Source organism: Triticum aestivum, chromosome 3B (genome assembly GCF_018294505.1).
Source record: "Triticum aestivum cultivar Chinese Spring chromosome 3B, IWGSC CS RefSeq v2.1, whole genome shotgun sequence".
Classification (NCBI taxonomy): Eukaryota; Viridiplantae; Streptophyta; class Magnoliopsida; order Poales; family Poaceae; genus Triticum; species Triticum aestivum.
Genome location: NC_057801.1, coordinates 63,625,573 through 63,652,234, shown reverse-complemented (window position 1 = coordinate 63,652,234; position 26,662 = coordinate 63,625,573). Strand labels below are relative to the sequence as shown.

At 42.5% G+C, this 26,662-nt stretch overlaps 2 protein-coding genes across 9 annotated transcripts; both read right to left on the bottom strand.

Annotated features, from left to right (window-relative positions):
- Positions 1-8,421: 8,421 nt before the first annotated feature.
- LOC123068594 (probable chromatin-remodeling complex ATPase chain) lies at positions 8,422-16,593 on the bottom strand. 2 transcript variants are annotated; one of them, XM_044491205.1, is made up of 26 exons: positions 16,238-16,593; positions 15,634-15,765; positions 15,404-15,507; positions 14,544-14,659; positions 13,508-13,605; positions 13,197-13,376; positions 12,894-13,115; positions 12,628-12,762; positions 12,264-12,546; positions 12,101-12,174; positions 11,720-11,940; positions 11,552-11,639; positions 11,381-11,474; positions 11,095-11,283; positions 10,977-11,008; positions 10,808-10,887; positions 10,642-10,731; positions 10,468-10,537; positions 10,285-10,327; positions 10,137-10,195; positions 9,887-10,052; positions 9,540-9,718; positions 9,249-9,464; positions 9,051-9,164; positions 8,846-8,959; positions 8,422-8,738 (listed from the first exon to the last, which is right to left on the bottom strand). In XM_044491205.1, the coding sequence occupies exons 1-26, from the start codon at positions 16,511-16,513 to the stop codon at positions 8,718-8,720; spliced, it is 3,396 nt and encodes a 1,131-aa protein (XP_044347140.1). In that variant the 5' UTR covers positions 16,514-16,593; the 3' UTR covers positions 8,422-8,717. The 2 variants fall into 2 exon arrangements, with proteins under 2 accessions (XP_044347140.1, XP_044347139.1); XM_044491204.1 differs by having other exon boundaries at positions 9,051-9,167; positions 16,238-16,592.
- Positions 16,594-19,890: 3,297 nt separating this feature from the next.
- On the bottom strand, positions 19,891-26,416 carry LOC123068593 (putative disease resistance protein RGA4). Of its 7 annotated transcripts, none has more exons than XM_044491201.1 (6): positions 26,070-26,416; positions 25,284-25,385; positions 25,116-25,161; positions 24,827-25,022; positions 21,221-24,335; positions 19,891-20,400 (listed from the first exon to the last, which is right to left on the bottom strand). In XM_044491201.1, exon 5 carries the CDS (start codon positions 24,288-24,290, stop codon positions 21,240-21,242), a length of 3,051 nt encoding a protein of 1,016 aa, XP_044347136.1. In that variant the 5' UTR covers positions 24,291-24,335; positions 24,827-25,022; positions 25,116-25,161; positions 25,284-25,385; positions 26,070-26,416; the 3' UTR covers positions 19,891-20,400; positions 21,221-21,239. The 7 variants fall into 7 exon arrangements, with proteins under 7 accessions (XP_044347136.1, XP_044347137.1, XP_044347135.1 ...); XM_044491202.1 differs by having other exon boundaries at positions 24,827-25,036; positions 25,284-25,382; XM_044491200.1 differs by having other exon boundaries at positions 25,284-25,382.
- Positions 26,417-26,662: the final 246 nt, after the last annotated feature.

Sequence of the window (26,662 nt, the reverse complement as noted above, 5' to 3'; positions counted from 1 at the left end):
GTACCTAGTGCAGCATGGTTGTATGGTTGCATCAAGGACCACCATATATTGAGGATCTTTTACTTCTCGACTGTAACTCTATACCGATGAAATAAAGCTCTTTTCACCCTAAGGCCTTCTTTGGATTGGAGGATTTTCACAGGATTTTCATGGGATATCAATCCTCAGGATTGTTTCCTATGAAACGCATTTGGATCAAAGGATTGGGCCATTAAAATTCCTCGGGATTGGGTCTTTAAGGTGCTGATTCCAAAGGAATTTACACATGAGGTCCGACCTCTGGAAAAAATCCACAGGATTGGCTATGTCATGGCAATCAAATCCTCCATTTTTCCTATTCCTTTGTTTTGCAAATCCTGTGATCCAAAGAATCCCTAAAAAAAGTAGAGAACGTACATATTTGCTCCAAGACAAATTACCCGCTAATATATATATTAACAAGACACGATGACTTATTTAGGGACATACATATATGTGTGCTAGTGAGACGTCTCGTTCGCACTGAAATATAGGCGCGAGTGCAACCGACGAAAATAAAATATGTACATATATGAATGGCTAGCTATAGCTACTCCATGCATGCATGCATGCGAGTATATTAGAGCTTGACAGTGAGCCCGACGCCACCCACGGCCGATATGAGGAGAAGAAGCACGAGGGCTACGCGCTGGAGACCCGCGGCGAAAGCGTGGAAGCGCCGGCCGTCGGAGCGGGGCAGCCAGAAGGCGGTCGCCATCTCCACAGGCACGGCGGCGAGAATGGCAGCGACGATGCCGTAGTAAGCGGCCTCGTGGCGGGCGAAGACTGATCCCGTGGCGGCCGGTCGGTGAAGCCCTGCGTTGACGCCCACGAAGAGGGTGGCAGAGCTCAGCACCCACAACGCGCGCGCGAGCTGCTCCGTGGATGCGCCTGGGGACACTAGCCGCGCCATCTTGCTTCTGCTGGTCTCCTCCAGCTCCAAGTTGTTGTTGTTATTGTTGTTGTTGTTGTTGTTGACTTCCAATTCCATTTCCAATACGACGCGGGAGGAGGCGGCCATGGCCGGCTCAGCTCTGAGTGGGGTGAGCGGAAGCTGAGGGGCTCGTCGGGAAGGGGCGGAGAGTGAAGCGACGGGATGGACATGTAAGGAAAGGATCGGGCTCTCTGTATCGGAGTGAAGCACCGTTGGGGCTGTAGGTGTCTGGAGGATGAAGACGACTAGAGGGAGAGTGCAATGAGTAGCACTAGTATTTATAGCGACGGATAGAGATTCCTCAGTTTTCCTAACGAAACAACACCAGCTAGTACTACTTCAGTGGAGTTATCGATATTAACTGCAAAAAACTGTCCATATCTAGCTGGGAAAATGCGGTCGGTCCCTCGTTAAGTTGTGTCACCATCCTGGTTGAGTTGGACAACCGAAGATGCGGACCGACACGTCGCCAAGATTCTTGGCACGCTACTGAGATTTGTGAAGTGTAAAGTGTGAGAGGACGGTGTATCGTTCATGGCCCCTCCCTTTCAGCGCGATTGTCGGGATCGAGTTCACTGAAAGGAAAATACAGGACAATTTCGAACTACTTATTCCCTTCATCCGAAAAAATTTGTCCTTCAAATGGAAGTATCTCCGAAAAAATATAATGACCATAGCTCCTCAGGCCTACACAATACAAAACAAAATAACAACATTTTTAGTACAATTAAAAAATTCAGTACAAACAACACTAAATAACAGCAAGCAATATTCACTACAAACAACACTGAATAAGCAATATTCAGTACAAACAACACTGAACAACATGTCATTAATAAGCAGTTCCTCATTCAATGAATAACAGCAATATTCAGTACATGTTGTTTAGATAATAAAATGCAGTTCCTCATTCAGATAACAAAATGCAGTTCCTCATTCAGTAGCACAATAAAAACTATTACATATTCAGCACAATATTGCTGCAATCAACTAGGCCTAACCCTAGGTACAGCTAGAACTAACACTAGGTATCCTAACTAACCAGTACTGCTAGACCCTAACCCTAGGTATTTTGCACTGAGATTTACCTGGATTCAGATGGATGCAAGGGGGGTACTTCCTCCCCCAACGAATCAGCCGCCGCTGACGCCTTCTCTGCCGCCGCCGACGCCTTCTCTGCCTCCGCAGCTGCCTTCTCTGCCTCCTCCGCATATTGGGACGGCGGCGGCAGGACAGCTTTACCCCAAGCCGCCGTCGAGTCCGAATCGCCATTGGGGTTGGGGACCCACTTGCCATCGGGGTCGCATTGCGGGCGGCGGCCACTGTTAGAACGGCCACCGCCGCCGGAGCCGTCGACTCCTTCTCCGCCATCGCCGCCGCCGGAGCTGGTCGCCATGAGTGGAGCGGGAGGAACGCGCCGGAGGAAACTGAATCGGGGATTGGACAGGGAAACGGCGGGTGCGTGACCTAATAAGCGGGCATGGAAACGGCCGTCCCCCCCCCCCCCCCCCCCCCCCCCGTCTAACGGCGTCCGTCAGCCCGCGCCACATCGGCCCGACAGGTGGGTCCCACCTGTCGATTTTGCTGTTTTCGCGGCCAAATCGGCCCGTCAGTGTTCCGCTTACCGATTAGGCTCATAGTTGGTGGTTTTCTGTGACTTGGCTCATATCTGGTACTGAGTTGTTACCCTAGCCCCAAGTGTGGTGGTTTGGGGTAAATAACTCGTATCAAGCACCAAGTTAGTGCTAGATACATCCATTTGATGGACAAGATTGAGACAAGCTTTTTACAAAGAGGATGATTGTCATGACCGAATTCACGAAAAGGAAATTTCAGGACAATTTTGACCTACTTAATTAACAGGGAGATGAATGATTGTTGAGGACAATCCTTTTGAAATAGGGTTTCCCCCCGCTTTGTATTACAAGCAACCATCACCGCGTTGCTGGGGCGAACAACACATCAAGCCCAAAGATAAAACAAGAAGAACAAGAGAGAAACAAATGCCAGCGATGGCAGCTTGACGACAAGTGGATGACCCGCCATCGCTGCGCCCTCCGAAGTCTCGTCCCACCACACACCCAACACTCTGGAGCGCCGCGTACCAAGCAACACTTCAGGAAGGAGAGCGACGACGACGACGCGGTTGCCCGGACAATTCCTAGGGATTCTCCCGGCACGCGAAGGAGGGAGGTGAAAGGGGTTACCCGACGCCCTCCAAGGAGAGGTGGCCGACATGGATTTCTCCCACCCGCGGAACACCACTACCCAATCGCTCCGGAGTCTTCCACCCAACACGCCGCCCACTTGCATGCGCCACCACGGCCTTGAAGCCACCCATGCCGTCTCACTGAGGCCACCATCGTGAGACCTAGAGGACGGAAAATGAGAATGCATGGAGCCGGGGGCGGCAGCACCGCGGCAAAGCGGAAGGGGGCAACCTCCACCGCCGTCGCACAAGAGGCCAGTTCCTCCAGCGCCATCGCGATAGCCGGCTGGACGCAACGGCGGGAAGCAAAGCAGGCCACCCGGGTCCGGACGGGCTCAGATCGAGCGCGCAAACACTCCACCGCCACACTGCAGCAAGCCGACGACGGCGCCGCCATCACCCAGGATCCCGACACCCCACCGCCGCCTCCAGGAAGCTACGCCGCATATCGGAGCCGTCGGCCCACCCGGCCTAGATGGGGCCCAAAGAGTCTAGATCTGGGCCGAGCAAGCCCCGCCAGCCCGTGCCGCCGAGGAGCTCCGCCGCCAACGGCCGCGCCCCATGCCTCCGACCACCGACGCCAACAGCGAGCCAGCCTGCCGCCGCGCCGCACCATCGCCGCCTGGAAGCACCTCCTGAAGCAGCGCCACCCCGCGCAGGATCCGCCGCAGGAGGGGAAATGTCGCGGGCCGCCGTCGCCGCCCGGGCCGAGCCCGGCGATGCACGCCGGCGACACGGGGAGAGGGAGGGTGGGGGAACTCTGGGGAAGAGGGATGGACGGCGTGGCTGGCGGGTCGTGGGGGACATGCGCGGTTGCACGAGGGGGCATTTTTTGGTTTTCCCTGTCACACTACTCGAGCTTCACCCGTTGTTGAGGACAATACAAGGGTGACATCAGTTCCAGATGTGTCCAACCTATTTATATCCCTTCTGTATGGTCCATTCCGCTAGACTGTAAATTTCACTCTGGCACCTTTTTTTGCGGGAATTTCACTCTGGCTCCTAACTAACCGTAAACTCATGACCAGAGATAATCTAGAGAAACGTCACGTGGGGGCAAATTTTTGTGTTTTATCCCTTTTTTGAAAGTTAATCAAGATCTGGCCTTAGTTTGTAAAAATTTCGAGATCTGACCCTTTTGCTATCGTCGGGCACCTTGGCACCTTTTGTTGATGTTGCCGTCGACTTCCAATTCTATTTCCAATACGACGGCAGAGGAGGTGGACATGGCCGGCTCCGCTCTGAGTGGGGAGAGCGGAAGAGGGGCTCGTCGGGAAGGGACGGGATGGACATGTAAGGAAAGGATGGGGCTCTCTATATCAGAGTCAAGTCAAGCGGCGTTGAGGTTGTGTGGGAATCTGGAGGATGAAGAGGACTAGAGGGAGCGTGCAATGTCTAGTGTTTATAATGATGGACGCTGGAGACAGGATCCTTTTTCTAACAAAAAACAATAGTAGCTAGCTACTGCATAGTCGAGTTATCGGTATCAATTGCAAAAAATATCCACATCTAGCTGGGAAAATGCCGACCGGCCGTCGTTCAGTTTTGTCACCATCACTACGCTGGTTGAATTGGAAAACAAAGATGTGGATCGACACGCAGGCGTCGTATCCAAGATTCCTGGCACACTATGATCTGTAAAGTGTGAAGGACGGCGGTGTACCTTTCAAGCCTCCTGCCTTTCAGCACGATTCTCAGGATCGAATTCGCAGAAAGGAAAATTCAGGACAATTTCGACCTACTTAATTTACCGAGAGATGGATGATTGTTGAGGACAAGACAAGGGTGACATCAATTCCAAAGGTGTCCAACCTATTTACACATCCCCTTCTGTATTGTCCATTCTGCTAGACTGTAAATTTCACTCTGGCTCCTAACTAACCGTAAACTCATGACCAGAGATAATCTAGAGATACGTCACGTGGTCAAGCCTTTAGATTGTGTGTTACTTCTCTGAACCCGAACCAGAGGCAATAGACCAGCTGTTTTTCAAATGTGCGGTTGCTAGGAAAATTTGGGAAGCAGTTGCAATATACGATGATAATTGATAAACCGTTAGGTGTAGATTTTATGTCTTTTGCTACATAGTGGACTCCAAATGATAATCTTGTTGCTTCCAATTTCTTTTGTGCTTGCATCCTTTGGCGCATTGGGAAAACTAGAAGTGACCGCATCTTTAATAATGCTATATGGTCTGACGTCAAGCATATATGGTGGATGATCACATTTACTGTCAAAAAATGGAAAAACATGTTCAAGGAAAACAGAAAACAGTTTTCATTGGTTTTCTTTTATGTTCAACACATGTTAAGTTATTTTCGGTACACATCAACATTTTTCGTATACATCAAAAACAGTTTTCATATACATGTTAAACATTTTTTAAATACATGATTAACATTTTTTGAAAACTTTTTCTATGTCTACTTTTTTCATACACATTATACATTTTTAATAGACGTTTAACATTATTTCAATACAAGATTAAAGAAATTTAACACATGATTAACATTTTTTTAGAACTTTTTCTATGTCTAATTTTTGTCATACACATTTTACATTTTTAATACACATTTTACATTTTTTCAATACAAGATTAAAAAAATTGAATACATGGTCAACATTTTTCCCATTTACATTTAATATTTTTCAAATGTCTGATTTACTATTTTTCAGATACAAGATTAAAAAAATATTGATGCGACCAGGTACTCCGTTTTTACTTTTTCGGTGTGTTCACTAGGTCTGCATAAACACCTTGCTGGCCAGCCCACTCGCGAGTTCGCTTCAGCGAGAGACCGATCTAACTCGCCTAAAGCAAGGTATAGACGTGCCCGCTATGTGTAACTTATTGCGAGATGTAGCTCCGGCTCGCCTCTTGCATGGTACTGTAGCTGCCACACTAGTTTATTTCCGTGGTTTCCTTATCGGATTTTGACTGTTGCATCGGTTTTCTTTTGTTTGTCTCGGTTTTTCTATGAATTTCTTTCTCTCTTAGGTTTTTTTGGTTTCTTTCTTTAATTTTCACTGATTTTCTTAGTATTTTTCTTTTTCTTTTTCCTTCGTTTAAACTTTTCCAATACATGTCTACATTTTTTCTACACACATTGTAAACAATAGGACATTTTTTGGTACACATTTACCAATTTTTAAATACTTGATTTATTTTTTCAAATATACACTTTGATGTCTATTACTTTCCATACAAGTTGTACATTTTTTGTATACATATAAAAAATTGTTTATACATGTTTAATATTTCTTAAATAAATGAAAAATCTTTTTTAAGTAATTGTTTTGAATGTATATTTCCATTTGTGCTCGAAAAAATCAACTAAATATTCTAATATTTTTTAATGATACTAAACTTTTTAAAAACCTATGCGAACAATATTTACAGTGTATAAACATTTTAAAGATATGTTATGAACATATTATTGAAGTCCATGAACATTTGTTTAAATGCAGCATACATTTGGTCTTTTATGTTTTTTATTTTTGTTCTTTCCTTTGTTTTTTTCATTTTCGCTTTTTCTTTCTTTTTCCTTTTAAAATTTTTGTCTTTTCTTTTAGATTTACTTTTACTTTTTTAATTTTCTTTCTTGTTTTAGTTATTTTTCTTTCTTTTTGTCCTTTCATTTTCATTTAATGTACATCATTCAAGTTCGTGTACACTTTTTGGAATTGTGAACATTTTCTAACTCATGTATATTTTTTGGAATTCGTGAACATTGTTTTCATATCATGAAGATTTTTACAAATTCATGAACATTTTTAAATCCTGAACCTTTTCCAATTCGCGAGATTTATTTCGAAATTCGCGAATATTTTTTAAAATTGTGAAAAAATGAATTGACGGGCATTTTTTCAGTATGCAGACATTTTTTTAAATCATTATTTTTTTTCACGAATAATATTTCAAAACGTTGAATTTTTTTAATATGTGAACATTTTGTAATTGTCTAATATTTTATGATTTCCAACATTCTTCAAAATCATGAAATATTTTTTGAATTCACTAACATTTTATGATTTCTCAATTGTTTCGTAAAAAAATCATTTAAAAAATTCGAACTTGTTTGTAATCCTGAAAAAACAAAGGAAAGAACAAAAATAAAAAAACAAAGGAAAGAACAAAAATAATATGTTCACGTGTGTGCCGTGCGAAATAGGATGTCCGCTAAAATGCCTCGTCCTCCACTTTCTTTGGGCCAGCAAATTTGTTTCCAACTCACTAGGCAATGACCACCACTAACCGCTTCCTTACCTTTCCAAAGAAAGGCTCTCCGAATCTTTCAATCTAAACAACCATGGAGGGGGGTAAGTAACATTAAGTGAAAAGTCAGAACGGCCGACAACATGACTTGGGCTAGGATTAAACGACCACTTTGGTACAAAAAACCAGTACACCATGGCCTAAATCTATCTCTTAATTTATCAATAAGGATTGAAAATTCTCTCTTTTTCGAAAAAAGACAGTTGAAAATTGAAACCCCCAGCCTACGCATCAAAAGATACACACGGCCACACTGAAAATTCTCTTTCCCAGTTTGACAGCTGAACAAACTTCCGAATTCACCAATCAGATCCTCCTCACATAAGATTGAGGAAATAGAGCATTTTTGCATTCGTTGCACTTCAACCGCGAAGAACAACGAAAATCTCCAGAAGAAGCTTAGCAGCAACAACATCATTGTGTTTGGCTATTAGAAAGACAATCACATCTTCTTTACTTTTTACTTTTTTTTTGCGGGAGGACAACCACATCATCTACATATATGGAGAATCGCTGCGCGATGCAGTGTTTATTTCTGAAAGGGTACGAAATCCCACACTACTCGCAATTTCAAAAATCTTGCATAAAGAGTCCATGATGATTATGAAAAGAATGGGCAAGAGGACATCACCCTAGCTAAGTCCACTACCGTTGAGCAAAACTGTTAAGTGGAATGCCATTTAGAAGGAGCTATTCAGCAAGTCTTGTAAATGAGTCTGCCTTCTTTTTAGAAAATGTAACTGATTCTACAAAGTCTAATGAACCCCCCACAGCGCCATGACCTCCTCACCGCGCACAGCAGCACCACCAGCACTCCTTTGATCGCAACAGCAGCCGGGCGGAGGACCTCGCCGGCACTGAACATTGAAGGGCGGAGGACCTCGCCGGCACTGAACATGGAAGGCTTCAAGTGAGCTTGTGCTGGGTACAGGTGGCTAGCCACTTGTGTTAGAAACTACTGTGGAGAACTAGAGATGATTCATGTGGAGCAAATTGAAATTCAATGCATTTCCTTTCTAAAACAATTCTTGTAGCCGTTTGCATACCATCTTCATCCGCAAGCACCAAAAGGCCCGGCCAACATTCAATATTCAAACCGATCCTGATGCACTCACTACAGGTGGCGCCACAATACATGACATTAAACTTACTTCGACAGTGATTAACCTAACCAACAATTCATCGAGCATATATTACACTAATATAAGAGGCCTTAAGCGCTGGAAGAAGCCGAGCCCAAAACATCTCCTGACAAAGCGACAACGTCGGATCACCTGCGCTTACACCTTCCCCTTCTTTCCCTGCAACATTGTTTTCAGCTTAGCTAGGTCAGTAGGCAGCAGCATAATCATCTCTTCAGCTTGCGCTGGACTGACCAACTGACAGAAAGGATTTTGCTTGGACATACCGAGCCCAGGAAATCGTCCATAAGGGACTGCCGCCGCTTCTTGGATGAGGGCGCTGGAGCCGTCTCACCAGCCCGCTTTGTAGGTGTCATTTTCTGCTTTGTTGGTGTCTTATTCTGCATGACAAAGTAATGATCGCCAAGATTAGTAATGCCATAAGAAGAACAAAATCAAGGCCAGTGACGTTCAACAAGAAGAAACTGCTACCTTCTTGGATGGATTCGCTGGAGCCGTCTCGCCGTCTGGAACCCTTGATGCAGCTTGCTTTGTTGGCGTCATCTTCTGCTTTGTTGGTGTCATCTTTTGCTTCGTTGGTGTCATCTTCTGCATGACAAAGGAATGATCACCAGGATTAGTAATGTCGCAAGAAGAACAAAATCAAGATGTTCAACAATAAGAAACTACCTTAGCAAGCCTTTTCTCCTTCCGTGCCTGCCTTTCTCGCTCATCGTGTTCTTGATTCTCTTTCTCAACTAGACGGACAAGCGTGTCGCACCGCCTAGCCAGCTCTTGGGCACTTCTTGCCTTCACAAACCAGTCGAATCGGAACAAGGGTGACTTGCGGAAGGCAGATCTAAGTTCATCCCACTTCCCGTAACCAAGCTTGTGCGCCATGCATAGCTGAAACATAACAGGTTGTTGTTATGATCATGTCACAAACTTGAAGCGGTATGCACTAGAAGGGAGAGGGCATACCATAAAACGGTCGCATTCCTCGTTATAGAACTTCCCTTTGTTTGTGCCATACTGAACTTTCAGCTCTAACCATGGGTTCTTATAGCGGTCCAACTTCTTCCCAATGGCTGTCATAATCTCATCCTTGCGAGTTATCCTTGCCTCACCCCTTTCGATGTTTTTGATAATTCTATCATAATCTGATTAGACAGGGACAAACACACAGATTAGTCAGGGTGAACATTCGTTTAAAGTTGACCATTCACCCAAGCAAAACAGTCAGTTGTTATTGAGGCAAGTTGCCTGATGAGGATTTACATAATAACCCTATATTTCATGATGTATGATGAATTGACTCAATTGCTTACCACTCAGTTCCTTGTATCTCTCCTTGAAAACTTCAGCATATCGTTGAACCTCTTCTTCTGTTTTCCCTTCCATTTCAGAGGATATACCCTTTATGTCATTACGACCATATTTCTCACAAGCACGAATAAATGTGTTGAAGTCTCTCTTAGTCCATGTTGGAAAACCCTAAATTTTGTATCATAGTAAACCAGAATGTCAGGAGAGTTAAAAAGATGATTGATGTTTCTTTCATATTGCATATAATCCTACCGCTTCCAATAACCGCTGCTTCTCCTCCAGCTCCTCTGCAGTAAAAGGCTCCACCTGATCTGAGTGTTGCAGAAGAATAATATCATTAGCATGGTGTAGTTAGATGCTGTAATGCACTTAGAGAAGCAAGAGTTAGCAGTACCAGTACCTTCATCTTCACCATCAATGGTATCTTTCTTCTGGTTGGTTTGCTGCATTGTAAAGATATTATAAAGTTGGGCACCGATTATCAATGACAACTGGGAAACAATGGACTGGGTAGTGGGGCAAGCACAAAAGAAGCAAAAAATGTTTAAGCTGTTCCTCAACATATATCTAGCTGAGAAATTACCACGAGGTGTCGGACTTCCTTTTCATACAACTCATTTAGCCTTTGACTGTTGAAGAACTGGAAATCATGCCTAACATAAACACATAAGCAGTGAGCAGGCAATACCAAGCAACAAGCAGGATTGATTTTTCTTTTAAGAAAATCAAAATAGATAGTAACACTGAAAGAACTTACAAAGTTGGCATTTTTGGAATCCGTAGTTCCTTGGGTTTAGCTGGTGCTGCTTGGCGAAGTGCTTGCTTGAAGTATTCAGACTCATTGTAACTACAAAAACAAGTCAAAGTTAGGTAAATACAAGTAAACAGTACATAATGCAACACCCCAAATATGAGTGGCATACTTCCTTATCCTTTCTCTCCTAGGTAGCTCGACCACCAAATTCTCAGCAACAATTTTCTTAAAATCAGCCTCGTTTTCCTCCTTTAAGCAAACGAAAAGCAGAGTCAGTTGGTACTTGATAAGATATTTAACTAAATTTCAAGTGCATGATCAAGTGAGCAGATCATTACCTTGTCACCATCAAAATCATACAATTCAGCAGCTGCAGAGAAAAAAATGATTTGAGAGATTAGGGGTGCATACTATCACCCATGTTACATTTAGAGAGACAGAGAGAGAGGTGCATACTGTCATCCATTTTAAACTTAATGGCATCCTCTGTGAATTTTTTCATCTTTGCATCCAGCGCTGCTTTTGTCTCTTCTCCTTTAGCTATAATTCTGTCAACATCCTCATCTGTTATTGTGCTATCCTTGGAACTGAACACCATTTCCGCACCATATCTAACCATTTGCAATAAGTCATCCTTATTGACAGCTGCATAGAAAACAATAAGGTCAAACTATTACATATCCTACTTACAACAACAACAAAATCTTCCAAAAGATAGCAATAACAAGCAGCAAAAACTCACTTTTCTGCCCTGACAATCGTCCTTGTTGAATAACCAAAGCATCCAATGCAAGCTTCTTGTACGCTCTCTCAATCACTTTTTCCTCAATGGTATACTGCAATTTAGTTTCATTGTTTAGACACATACCTGCCAAAAGCAATATTTTGATATTCTCAACCTAACTTAACAAACCTCGGTGCAAAATCGGAAAACTTGAACTTCTTTCTTTTGACCTATCCTATGCGCGCGGTCTTGAGCTTGAAGATCAGCTTGTGGATTCCTGCAGATACATTAGAACCATAAAAAACATAAGATTCAACTTATAGATTTATAGTTTGCAGTCCAAAAAAAACAGCTTACCAATCACTATCATAAAGAATCACAACATCAGCAGTGGCAAGGTTGATACCAAGTCCACCAGCCCTGGTTGAAAGCAAGAAAACAAACTTCTCACTTCCTGGTTTGTTAAATGCATCAATGGATGCATCACGATCTTCTCCACCTGTACTTCCATCTATTCGGCAATATTGATACCCTCTGTACATAAGATAATCTTCCAAGATATCCAAAAGCCTGGTCATCTGCAGATAGTGATATGTCAAACAAAGCAAGGTATTTTGGGGGGAATCAATGATCTGTAACAAGGTGCATGTGTTTAGTAACTCATGTGCGACCATGATTTCCTAATATGTGATATCTAGACTGCCATGTAAATCGGTATGGTACATGATAGATGATCACCTGTGAGAAAATAAGCACTCTGGAGTCACGGTCCTTTAATTTGGGCAGCAATTTATCTAACAGAACCATTTTCCCTACAGTATATATCACAAGAGTCGTTATTAAGCAACCAAAGCAGGATTATAGAATTGCAACAACAAAATGGTCAGCATGAAAAACATACCTGCGGTCTCAATAAGATGGTCACCAGTTGTGTAAGGTGGGCCCGGTTCTGCCCCTTGGAATAAATATGGATGGTTGCAGCACTTTCGTAACTGCATAGCTATGTTAAGCAACCTTTTACGCTCACCACCAGCATTAATAACCTCCAAATCTTTCTGAAGCAGACCTCGATAGTACTGCTTTTGCATCTGAGACATCCCAACTTTAAGGATAATTTCTTTCTTTGGAGGTAAACCCTTTTCGACATCAGATTTAAGCCTCCGGAGAAGAAATGGGCGAAGAACCTTCAAAAAAATTACAAGCATGAATTATAATGCTAATTCAAACATACTGGCACTCATTGAGCATGAGTGTTATATCCCTACCTTATGAAGCTGCTGAACAACCTCCTGTTGATCAGTTTCACCAGTAATTTGGAACCACTCATCAAAGGTCTCTGCAGAACTAAATATCTCAGGCAGCAAGAAATTGAGTAGAGACCAAAGCTCGTGGAGATTGTTCTGCAATACATTACATCGGTAAGTGATGAAACTGAAATAAGATTGACGAATATAAAACAATATATTCAGTGGTTGCAATGCATGTTGTATGTATATAATACAAAGAAATAGCACTGCCAAAGGCAACCTACCTGGAGTGGAGTGCCTGTGATGAGTAGACGATAGTTAGTGCTAAAAAGCCTCATCGTCTTAGACAGAAGAGAGTTTTCATTTTTTATCCGATGAGCTTCATCAATAATAATGTAGCGCCAACTGAAACGCTTCAATGCATTTTTTTCTTTGATTGCCATTTCAAAACTGGTCACACACACATCGAATTTTCCTGGCTGTAGCAATTTCTCCCTTATATGATTCTGATCAAACAGTAACAAAGTATAGTTAACATGCCAGCTGAAGTAACAATTATAGTTGAAAAGCAGGGATGTAAGACCAACCCTCTCTTCTGGATTTCCCAAGAATTTCACAGCACGCAGAATGGGACAAAAACGGGCAATTTCGTTCATCCAGTTACCAAGAGTAGACTTTGGCGCAACAACCATGTGAGGACCAGTTATTCCTCTGAATTCATGCAGATAGCCCATCAGTGAAATAGTTTGAAGAGTTTTCCCAAGACCCTGAGTAAATAAATGGCAAGACAAGGATAAGGTTAGTAACTTGCATTGAACATTACCACCATACTGATTGAATAAAATACTGAAAGGGTTTTAGCGACTAGCCTATTGTGTGGTTAACACATCAAACATACCATCTCATCAGCCAATATTCCATTAATGCCGTTATCATACAGCCGTATTAGCCAATTAAGCCCAGCTAGTTGATAATCTCGCATTTGTCCATTTATGCCTGCAAAGCAACATAATAAGTGTGCAACCATTTGGTAGTTAACATATGCTAGACAAAACTGAAGATGTCATCCTATTAGAAAGGACTTTGGTGCCATTAGCTGATTTTAACAAGAACAGGGTCAGCTAGCATCAGCATGCTTTTGACGATATGAAATAATTGGTAGAAATAAAACAAAAGACCCATCCATTATAAATAGTTCAGATTTAGTTAGAAATCAAAATACAATAATGATTAAGTTTCATGGAACTAGAAGTCCAGAACTACAGATAATCTGGTCAACCTATCACAAATAAAATATGATGATGTTCGTTTTACAAAACGGAAGTCTTTAGCATACATTCACTTACACAATTTTAAACAAAATCATGTTCGAATCAACAGGCTAAGTTGCTAACCAACCCAGCCACTTGTAACACATGCTCATTTGTGCCTGTTACAGTGAATACAGAGATTGCTACAAGTCAAAAAAACATGGTTCTCATATGGATGCACAGCCCCAAGGGGAACTGTAGGGGGCTCTTCTATCCCCTAACTTCGCCACATCAACCAAAACTTTAAAGTTCTAGTTGGCATGGTACATAAGGGTCTCTTAAAAGTGTAACTTTATGATGTTTAGTCTAAGTACAAGGAGTTCCACTCAAATACATGCACTACTGATTTATAATTTATTTAAGCCATCAAATATATGCTTGCTTGGATTGGAAAACAATGTTGCTGATAATCAACTACAGAACAAAGTTGGTTCATTGCCACAATAAACTGTTTAGTTATGTGTTTCTGAATGTATGCCATATTTCATTGTCATTTTGATCTTATGGAAAGAAATCCATGTAGCTAGCAAGAAAAGAGTAGCATATGCCGGCTTAAGTTGGTTATTGAGGAGAAGTGAAGTGTAATATAAATCAGCTACCAATGGTCAACAAGGAAAGGCTCACATGATGGCTGCACAAGCAAGTGTGTTCCGACTGAACTAGCAAGTGCATCTTCCTCCTCTTCGAGGTACTCTTCATCATCCTCCTCTTCTGCCCTCCTCTTTGAGGAAGGGCGTCCCCTACAGTGTGACCCACATTAGCAACAAATAGAACAAAGAGACACAAGAATCTAGGAGTAAATGGACTAAACTCGCAACCCAGCATACAGAATAACAGGAGCGCCCACAACATTAAGCTAAAAGCTATTGCTAATTTACTATAACATAAAATAAACTGCTAAAATTAACAGGTGTACTTAGAATCCAAAATAATCGCACAGCTAGAAATACAAATAAAAAGTAAATGAATTTCCTCACAAGAAGTGCACTCCTGGAAATTCCATACTACTATTAACCAGAAAAGGAGACAGGATTTTAGGTCGCCTCATCGTTCTGCAATATGATTGAAGAAGATGGACATTGACCGTGTACCGCGTGTGCATCTGCACTGCAGTCACTGTACAGTGACACGCTGCTGTTGCAAAAACACCAGTGCAGTAGGGCTAGATGCTGCTGCTGCTGCAGTGGTGGAGCTCAATGGGAAGAGGGACCGCAAGCTGCTGTTAGCAACCCTATAACTTAATGATGGTTATTAAGGAAGACAGGAAATGAGGATGGACAGAACCGTATGTTTGGGAAATGCAAATGGAAGTAGTGCTATGAGAGAAAAAAATTTCAATTTTCATTGATGTTTCAAATTAGATCGGTGCACATGTGGCTGCAATTTCTATTGGTCATCCAAGATGGGTGTTCATAGTAAAGTACTATATAGTGGCACTAACATAACCAAGGATTTGCTTTAAAAAAAACATAACCAAGAATCACCTTCCACGTGGCTTCTTCTCTTTAGCCTGGCTTCCTTCTGCAAAGTGGGCAAATACTTCTGTCTGCTGCAGTAGGTACTTCAGTCGCCCTTTCCCTTTCTTGTTCTGTGATCAAAACCATGATGAGAATGCAATATACACCAAAAAACGTGTATCAAATGCGCACATGATGCAAATCAACTGCAGAAGGCAATTATATTCAGGGGGGATCTCACAAAAGGAGAAACACACCATGTCAGCATCAATGGCAGCATTCTGGGTCTGTAATATCTCCTGGATCTTCTGCTTCTTCAGTTTCTGAAGTTGTTTGAGCCTGGCTCGTTCCTGCTTCCCTACCTCTGGAATTCCAGCAGGGTCTTCGGCCTGCAACGGAAACGGTTAGGCAGGCGCAAATAATGCAAATATTACCAAAGCAGGTTAACTGATTAAGCTCAAACACCATTGCAGCCACCTCTGCCCTGCTTCCTACTTTGCACAAGAACACAAAGACTGCAGGCATCTGGACAACTACTGCATTACATTACATTCTAAGACATGAAAAGGGCCACTTTTTTCAAAACAGTGGCTTCATTTCAGTCCAGATCTAAGGTATATTCAAACCTGGTAATGTCTCAAAATCATTATCACTGCTACTGCTGCTGCTGCTATATATTGTTAAAAAATGATTTTATTTTATTTTTATTTTTATTTTTATTATTACTAGTACTACTATGCGGGAATGCTTCCAAATTATTATTGAAGCCCGGACGGGATGCAGATAACCATGAATTAACCAAACTAATCACCAACGGAAACCCTCTAAATCGAGCACCCGAACCCTAGCCCCCACGCTCACCTCGTCGTCGTCGTCGTCGGACTCCGGCTCCTCCTCCTCGTCCTCTTCGCCGCCGTCCTCCTCCTCTTCCTCGTCGTCGGCGCCCGCGCCGGTGGTGACGGCCTCGATCTCGTCCTCGTCCACCTCCTCCTCCGCCTCGCCGCCTCCCCCCTCCTCCTCGCCGGATCCGGAGCCGCCGGCGTCGGACTGGTCCTGCTGCTCCTCGCCGGAGGACTCCTCCTCCTCCTCCTCCTCCTCCTCCTCCTCCACGACGCGTCGCCTCGCCGGCCTCGCCATCGGGGCCGGGGTGGGGGGATGGGGCTAGGGTTTCTGGGCTGGAGGCGATGGGGGTTCGAGGTGCCGGGCGATTTGGGGGGAAAGAAAGGGTGGGAGCAGAGGAGTGGCGTTCGCTTTTATTTATGTGGCGCCTGAAATGGAAGCCCGTTCCCGCCGAATAGGCGGGGTGCGTTTGAGGCTTCCCGCCTCTTTCTTTTGGGTTTGGGTTTGGGCCCGCCCGGCCGAGTAGAGATGGTTGGGCTCGGTAAAGACTGTTTTTTTTAGGTGTTTATTATCTGGAGAACGTTCGTTGGGGACAAATTGTCGGCGAACGCCCCCGCTTGCCATGCGAAATAACTAAAACTGCGGCGCGTATTGTAAAACAAATCATGGACACTTTCGAATCCACGAACACTTTTCGGATTCACGAAAAAATTTCTCAAACCGCGAAAACAGTTTTTCAAGTATGTGAACATTTTTTGAATTTGTGGACTTATTCAAATTCGTGAACATTCTTTAAAAACATGGTCATTTTTTCAGATTCATTATTTTTTTTACATTTTTATAAATTTCATGAATTTTCTTGGACATTTTTAGTCTTTGATTTTGTGGGAAAGTAAATAGAAGAAACCCGCCCCCACCCCCACCACCACCACACACACACACACGAATCAAACCTATCGCTTCCATACAAGTGTTTGATCCAAAGTACTGGGCCGGCCTACCCGATGCTTGCGCACATGAGCAATCGCTCCCTTCACGGTCGCAGCAAGGCACTATACCAACTCTCCTCGCAAATTGGGCCCCTACAAATCCGGGGGTCCTATGTGGCGTCCACACATCCCTATGTCTGAGCCTGGGTAGCGGTCTCGGTCGTCGGACCGCTGCACGGGGGCAGTTGGTTGGGCGTCGAAGTTGTCGGGCTGTTGCACGGGCTCGGGCGGTTGGGCACCGATGCTGGCCTCCACCATGGCCTCCGCCTCCTCCTCCCGTCGTCGAGCCGCTCTGGTTGTGCGGCCGGTAGAGGGAGCTGGCGGCTTAACCCAAATGAGCTCTTTCGCGCGGTTTTGATTTTTTTTCTTGCAACAAACAATGCTTAGTTTTTCGCCTACGTGCAAATTTTGTGATAAAAAGACAATCCTGATGAACCGGTTAAAAAAAGGAAAATTAGTGCTGCAAAATGCTTTCAAAAACAGCTTTCTTGAAGCATCATTCTTTTTCACCATGAGCTTTACAAATGTTTTTACTAATGAAACTAACTACCCACGTGATACACTCAATAGTGTTTATCACACACACAAAAACATTTTTTGAATTTATTTGCTTTTTTCCCTTAATTAAAATGTTCCTCTGGTTATTGACTATGATGGAAAGGCGAGGCAATGGCTCCAGGGTTGTCATCGATGTGGAAGGTGGTGGACGTGAAAAGAGGGCATATGTGTCTGAGAAGACGGATCGACTACGGGGGAAATTAGATAGCTTGCAGGGGCGCCCCTATGTCTCGCATTGAGCGAGACGGTGGGAACCCTCGCTGAAGAAGGGTGGCGCCAGACCGCCAGTTGGGCCAACCCAGGCGCGCGGGAACAACAACCTCAATTTTGTATTTTTCTTACGTTTTTTGTTTTGTTTTTGGCTTTCCTTTTTACTTTTGTTTATACTTCAAAATATTCCAAATAAATATATCAAAAAATCACACTACATAAAACATTTGAAAACCGTTGACCAAGCATTTGAAAAAGTTAAATGTGTATAGAAATGTATAATAATAAAATAATTTTTTTATGAGACAAGTTGATCATGTATTTAAAAAATCTTAATCAAGCATTTGAGAAAATGTTGAACAGGTGTTTAAAAAATGTTAATAACGCATCTGGGAAATGTTAAATGTGTATAGAAATAATGTTGAACATGTATTAAAAAATGTTGACTTTTTCTATCATGTATATGGAAATGTTAATTAGGCATTTGAAAAAAATGGAGAACAAGTATTTGAATCAAGAATTTAAAAAATGGTAAATGTGTATAGAAACTTTTTTAAAGCATGTATTAAAAAATGATGGAAAATTTTGATATTGTATATAAAAATGTTAATGAAGCATTTGAAAAAATATTGAACAATTATTTAAAATAATGTGAATCAAGCATTTGAAAAATATTAAATGTGTTTAAAAAGAATGTGACCATGTGTCAATAAATGTTAATATTGCATTTAAAAAATGTGAACCAAGCATTTAGAAAATATTAAATGTACATACAAAAAATGTTGACCATTTATTAGAAAATGTTAGTATTGTATTTTTAAAATATTAATGATGCATTTGAAAAAGTTTAAAAGTGTGTATCCGTAGATCTCTCTTGGTATATCCAGACAATAGGTAGGAACATAAACTGAAACATTCAAAAATGTTGACTATGTATTAATATATGTTAATGTTGTATTTGAAAAATATTAATCAAGCATTTGAAAAATGTTAAAAATGAGTATATAAAAAATGTTAAGCATGCATTAAAAATGTTAAATTTGTATTGTAAAAATGTTAGACATGTATTAGAAAAATGTTGTTGACATATATACAAAACATGTAGGATGAAAACTAAATTAACAAATAAAACCAAAAAAGAAACAAAAAAACAAAGAAAATGGAAAATGGAAAATAAAACCGAAGAAACAAATGCAAAAAAGAATGAAAAAGAAGAGAAGAAAAAAAGAAAAGAAACAAAAGAAAACTAAAAAACGAAGAAAACTGGCTCAAGTCGCCTCAAGGGTGGCTAGGGATCGATCGCTGCTTCTCCTCGCGTGCGGCCCAATTACTGTAGAACCTTCAGCAAGACTACTATGGCCCTGTTTGGTTCAGCTTTTATCGACGGATTCCGCTGTCGTGCAGCAAAATCTGAACCAAAGGGTGAACCCAGCAGAAACCGATTCCAGAAATCCGCTGCCAAAATCTGAACCAAAAACGGAAGCAGTCCAGGACGTGCTTTCCAAAATCTGATTCCGCTGCGGGCCAAAATCTGAAAAAGCTGTATCAGCTGGTTTGTCAAATGACCTACATCTTTTTCACATCAGATTTTCCACAGCTGTTTTTCCACAGCAGATTTTTCACAGCTGCTTTTAGAAATCCACAGCCGAACCAAACAGAGCCTATAAACCTTGGCATGGGTAGTCCAGGACGATGACATGAGCCTGAGGCTAATTCTTGGGCCCATGCCCAGGCTCTAGTTTTCCGTTTCATAGAAGCTAAAAAAGTTGAATACTTAAATCCAATATGTTGTTTGAAAAAACAGGCTCAAATAATACATTTAAACATTTAAAAATGAATAAGAATAATAAATATGCTCGGTCCAACTAGCATTATAACTTGCTGATGACCAGTGACCAAAGAAAAATGCTCAAACAGTAGATCACAAACTTAATTGTGTGCAGTGAAAAAAGAAGAACAGTACAAACTTATGGTGATTGCAGTTCGTCCATGAGTACAGCCGGTTGATTAACCTTTGTCCTAAGCACAAGATGGATCATCTATGTGGGATCTTCCATGCGTAAGCAAATACTGCTTCCCATGTAAACAAATATAAGACGTTTTAGATCACTACTTTAGTGATCTAAAACATTATTTTACAGAGGGAGTACTACACAAGAGACACACCTCGCTTCAGTTTAATCATAGCCAGTAGTCAAATTAATCTGTAATCCCAAGAACAGCTGCAGAACAGAGCTTGCCCTTCATACTTGATGCTTTTTCCACAGACAGCTGCTTCAAAGTGCAGCTGCGCGCCTCTGCCCTAGTCATCTTCCGCATTTCCGCCCTCCGCTGAGGTTCCCGTCATTGTGCTCCCGAAATTCACCGCACTGCACACGATCGTGCCGTGTTCAGTCTGCAGCTCTGTCACCATCCACCAACCACTTCCTGCAACAACCAGGATATATGCACTATTATTGCTTATCATTTACAATCTGACCCAAGTTCAGAAACAAACAAAACCAAACCCATCACTTCTACTCAGAGAATTCAATCATGCCAAAGTGAGAATCACCTGTTATATTCAATACAGGTTCAGAATAGCAAAGGCCTCTGGCCCCAAGTTCAGAGGTAAATAAAACGAAATCGGTCGGGTACATCCAAAGAACGAAATCATACTAGACATTTTCAGTATAGCAAAGGTCTCTGGCTCAAGTTCAGAAAAAAAAATTACAAGACCAAATTCGATGCATTGCAGGGCACTTGCCCTAAGAGAAAGAAGCAGGACACTTCCTTCACCAGGTTGATACAGATCAAGGTACTTGCACATCTTTACCATTGACAGGCTTAGTACATCTCATGCGCTTTTTGCCCGTCAAAGTGAACTGTGGCATCAGTCCAGGCTGCCACAATTTTGTTCAGCACATAGTTTGAATTAGGGAACAAACAGTAATCAAAAGTAACAGAAATGTATTCCTGGGTTAAGCAAGGACAAAATGATGACAAACGTGTGGCAGTCCAGCATAAGTGTATACGGTACATGCATGTGGACATTTACTAAAGCTCATTTGGACATCTGCAACCACAATAGATCTAAGCAATTATATTGCATAAGTTTAATGGTTCAATATGTACGATTTATGCAGCTATCCAATATGACGAGGCAGAAAATTGTGTTATAAGAAACTAAGAATACAAATTAAATGTGGTTCACACAACCAAAGACACAAAACAAAATGTGCAACCAGTATATATGCAGTGTTCATACCTTGTGCTTTCCTTGCCATCTAACCGGTAGATAGTGTGTAGACATCCAGGTCTTCGCCATGAAGTCGCTGGCGCTGGTTCTGAAGCCCAGGCACCCAACGGGAAGATATCTCCTGCATATCCTCGCCCAATCCCAGCTGCTGCAAATTGCCCAACCCCTCTACATGGCTTAAGTTTGGACAACCACGTACTTGTAGTTTTGACACTTGAGGGAGGTTGGAGACCTCCTCCAGGCCTTCACAATCCTCAATCACAAGGAGCTCGAGCACTGGAAAGTCCTCCACGGCCTTCAAGTTGTTCGCTCCAATTAACAAGAGCTCCTTCAAGCTGGCGGTGTCCTCTCCAAGCTGTTGTGGGAGAGCCCTCAGCTTTGGGCAACCTTCAACTTTCAACTTCGCCAAACGAGGCAGTAGTTGCAATCGTGTCGATTGAGCATCACCGTTATGAATCTCATCACCACCATCCTCTCCTCCTTCATGAACAACATTTTCCACTCCCTTAAAAAAAGACCACTCCTCCCAGTTGGGCATATCCTTGATGAAGAACCACTCAAGTTTAGGGAAAGCAATGAACTCGTTGCTTATGGGTTCACCCACCCTGCAGCCAACAAATTCAGGTCCAACCTTGGTAACTGCATGTGCTCCATCAATTCTCAGAAACTTCAAGTTTGGTAGCTGTCCGACCGGTGGAAGATCCACGCATGATCGTAGATTTTTTAGGAACAAGTGTGTTACTGAAGACAAACAGGCGGTACCAAACCACGTGGGATACCTCTGACCAAAGAATCCAAAGATATAGAGGGTTTCCAGGTTGCGTGGAGGTACTAGCAGCTCAAAGACCTTCTCAGCATTGCTAACCTCTTCTGAATATGGTCCCTCTCCATGTGTGGTCCACTCTAGCACCAGTTCTTTTAGATGCTTTTTGTCCTCCAGCACTACATTTGTACGACAATGAGCTGTTCTTTCCAATTTAACAAGATTAAGATACATCATTTGCGGCAAAGAAGACAACTCTTCCAACTTCCACCCATCTTGTACATCAGCATTATCACTTATGTCGCCGACAAGAAATCCTCGTAATTCAGTGAGCAAATTTAATTTCCCTATCCCTTTTGGAACCCGATTTACTTTTGTACCAGTAAGACGAAGACATCGTAGATTACACAATTGGGTCATCGCCGATGGAAGACTGTGCAGAGCATCACAATTTATCAAGCTCAACACTTGAAGGTTCTTTAGGGATCCAATGGATTCTGGAAGATGAGATATGCCAGTATGACCAAGATCAAGTAGGCGTAGATGGATCAATTTTCCTATATAATCTGGAATTTTTTGCACAATTGAGTAATTCAGGGCCAGAACACGAAGAAGTAGAAATCTCTTGAAGAATGTATCCTCAATTTTCCATGGACCATAAAAAGCAAGGAATGTCCTCACCTTAACTACCATGTTATCCATGCTAGTTAACACTAATTTATCCTTCTTATTGACAACAGAAAGGCGTCGCAATTTTGACATATTCTCACCCCTCAATGTTTCAACGTTTCCAATAAAGCATTCGTCCTGTGATAATTTGCAAGCAAGCTGTCTTAAGAGGTCATGCATTCTGCATTGAGCCTGGTTAAAAATTGTGTTATCTGGTTGGAGGAGATTCCGATGGATTAACTCATAGTAGTACCCTTCTGCTGTGTCTTCGAGTGGCTGACCTTGTTGCTCCATAATGAAGCCTTCAGCAATCCATAACTTTGTAACTACACCACGGTAAATGATAGAATTTTCAGTATACAAAGCACAGTAAAGGAAACACTGTTTCAGACGATGTGATAACTCATCATAGCTTAGGTATAGAGCGCCCTCTATTTCATCAGAGAGCATCCCATGGGAGCCAGAGTATTTGCCTAAAAACTTTCTCCACTCATTCTCGGTTAGATCTTTGCTTGCCAAAGCACTAGCAGTAACCTTAATTGCAAGAGGGAGGCGACCACATTTATCAACAATCTCCATGCCTGTGTTTCTCAAATTATGCACTTCTTTCTCTTCGGCAATGTTCATGCTCTTCCAAAGTAGCTCCCATCCCACCTCTGCTGACATGAGATCAACTTGATGGGTATGTTGTATGCCTATTCTCATTGCAATTTGATCATCTCGTGTGGTTACCAATATTACTCCAGAATTTGTTGTATGGAATGGGGTTCTTAATAAATCCGTCCAGACATTGGGATGCCACACATCATCTAAAACCAGAAAGAAACTCTTCCCTTCAACTGTTTCTGCAAGCTTTCTCTGCAGTTCTGCTATGGTTTCGCCTTGCTCATGATACACACCAATATTTCGAAGAACCTCTTTTAGAATAGTTACTTCATTGTAGTCATGTGAAACACAAATCCATGCCCGTAGCTGGAAGCTTCCTCTTATTTTTTGGTCATTGAATATTTTCTGAGCTAGTGTTGTCTTACCAACTCCTCCTATTCCAACAATAGCAAGCTTATAAGACTTATGTGCCTTGTCAGCAAGTGCTAAGTCTACCAACTTCTTGCTAGAATGTATGATCTCCTTTCCCACAAGGTTAGGCTCAACAAGGTTGGAACTTCTTCTCAATTTGGATGTTGGACCATTTCCAGTAGGTTGTGTACTACTGCTGAATGTTAAAAATGTTGTATCTTTTGAAATGTTCTCTATCCTTTTGTTCAGACTTCTAATCCGAACAGCAACATCATGGCGTGGCCCGATGTTACAAAAGCAAGAGGAAACCGAAAGGCCTTTACAGGCAGCTGATTTGCTTGATGATGATGGATGGTCAAGCAGTAGCTTGCTTCCTTTGCATCTAGCGATGTCCAATATTTCATCAACATCATATATAACATCTCTCAGTTGACCAAGCCAATTGTTCACTGCAAGCTCTTTTGTCCTCCTTTTCTCAGCATCATATATACAACAACGTATTAGTTCTACCCGTCGCAACACTTCTGCAAGCTCTTCTTCCACCCCAAGGATTAGTATGGCCTCATCACTAATAATATTTTGCAACTTATCGACACATGATCCAAGCAAAGATTCTAGTATGGCTGCCATTGATCTGAGAAACTCAGCTCAGGAGACCCACGACACCAGGTTGACCTGTTGGGGGATGGCAGCAAAACTAAAGAGTGAAAATGAATTCAAAAGATAAACATGCTTTCAAAACTGAGACAAGTCTTAGAAGGTGCGAAAGATATCACTAGTGACTTGCTATTTACATTTTCAATAAATTTAGCATAATGAATCTCTGTAATGTAGTCCCTCTGTAAAGAAATATAAGATCGTTTAGATCACTAAAGTAGTGATCTAAACGCTTTTATATTTCTTTACGGAGGGAGTACATACAAATTCAGAACCCTGAGTAGTGCCACATATTGTGGTCTAAAACCCTGAATTGGCATTCCATATTTTCAGTTTTTGTGTTTACAAATTTACACGTGCTCAAGTTTTGTACATTAAAATGAATTATTAGTATGTTTTTGTCAGTTGAAGGGCCATCACATGGCAGCTGCATAACAGTGTACATATTGAGCCACAGAAAATAAGTGTATATGTTAATCTAAGTATGAAACAGACAGATTAATGTTTACCTTTTAAAGCAGTCTTCCAACAAGGAACAAATCATCAACAGTAGGAATCAGTATTGATCACCTTGAAGACACGGTTAGCTTCGACCAACCCATCACTGCTTTCAAGACCTCACAAGGTTGAGCGCAGGCCGGGATAAAAATAGAGAACAGAAGATCATCAATCAAGTCACGAAGAATAAAACCATGCTGCCATCACCTGAAGTAGATCATCTAAAAAATAGTGAACAAAAGGAGTGCCGAACAGTGCGATTATGGATCAAAGTGCAGACCACTGAGGTAGAATATGTACCTGAATACGAGTCAGTAACTAAACTGATAAGCCACTGACGAGCGTGCTGCAAGAGGAGAGAGGCACGGAGCGTGTTAGCACAGAGCCACAAACTGTTTCCTGTCTCCGCCGGACCAGCTGAATCCAGCTTGAGTTAGTGATCAATGGACCAAGAGCAAAGGAACGAACAGGCGCGCCAAGACAAAATTTCCTTCGAGTGGAGTAGATGCATAGCGCCAACGATATCTTCAAATTCTCTTCTTGATTTCCTGATGCCTTACTAGCAGCCTGCTGGATACAAGCAAGAGAGCAAATAAAGCACTTGTTGGATACCCAGAGAGACAACACTAGTTGGCAAAAATAAGCCCCCCTCCTCTGCTTCATTAGAAAAATGCAGGGTAAAACAGACAGCCTATTCAACAAAGGCGGCTGTGCTGAGTCTTGTGAAAGAGACTGGCGAGCTGCTTAGTATTAGCGTCGTTGCTGTGTACTACTCCCTCCGTTCCCAAATATTTGTCTTTCTAGGCATTTCAAATGGACTCAACATACGGATGTATGTAGACATATTTTAGAGTGTAGATTCACTCATTTTGCTCCGTATGTAGTCACTTGTTGAAATCTCTAGAAAGACAAATATTTAGGAACGGAGGGAGTAGTAATTTACTGCTAACATTCGTCACTGCCAACTGCCCAATGATGAATAAATTAGGCCAAGTAGCGCTTCAAGACGGTCATACTTCTTTTGATAATAAAGGGGATTCTGTCGACTTATGGAAGTACTCCCTCCGTTCTTAAATACTTGTCTTTCTAAAGATTTCAACAAATGTCTACATACATTCGTATGTTGAGTCTATTTGAAATGCCTAGAAAGACAAGTATTTGGGAACGGAGGGAGTAGTATATAAATTGTTGTACCTGAGAAATCCTCCCAGTGCATTATTAGTATTCAACAAAGATTTTTGTGGCTGAGATTACCTGGCTGGCTGACCCAAGGGGGAAGGGGCGTGATGAGCGAAACAGAGAGGGCTGGGCGACAGCACGACAGCGATTGCGCCGCAGCAGGGGTGTCGACGGCGCGGTGTGGCGGCCACTGACCTGCCCCAGTGTTGAGCTTGAGCACGCACCCTCCGCTTCTCTCCAGCGACGGCGTCGGCGTGCGGGCAGTCGGAGTCAGAGCCCAGCCGCCACCCCGCCTCCTCTCCCTCCTCTCGGCCGCAACTCCGCCGAGCCGACGCCCGGCCGCCATCCCGTCGCCTCCATCTCCCCTCGCCGGATCCCAGCGGGGCTCCTTTCCCTGGCCCGAGCTGCGCTGCACAGGCCAGCGTCCCCAAAAGGTGCCTCTATAACTCGCTTCTTGTGAGCTGTAAAAATGCCGAGCGTGTTCTAAAAAAGGTTCATGCTCAAAAATAAAATCATCACGTATTTTAAAATTATTCAATATGAATTTAAAAATTCTCCATTCTCTTTAAAAAAATCATCTCATATTTTTAAAGATATTCATCATGTTTTTCAAAAATGTTCGTCGTGTGTTTTAAAAAAAAGTGTTAAAAGGGGAAAAGTCCAAAAAA

Coding starts and splice junctions, on each gene's coding strand:
- LOC123068594 (XM_044491204.1), bottom strand. CDS start 16,513: ATGGCGAGGCCGGCGAGGCGACGCGTCGTGGAGGAGGAGGAGGAGGAG. Junction 15,508..15,633: donor CTGCCATTGATGCTGACATG/GTGTGTTTCTCC, acceptor TTTTGATCACAG/AACAAGAAAGGGAAAGGGCG. Junction 10,732..10,807: donor AGGAGAGAAAGGATAAGGAA/GTATGCCACTCA, acceptor TTGTTTTTGTAG/TTACAATGAGTCTGAATACT.
- LOC123068593 (XM_044491198.1), bottom strand. CDS start 24,290: ATGGCAGCCATACTAGAATCTTTGCTTGGATCATGTGTCGATAAGTTG.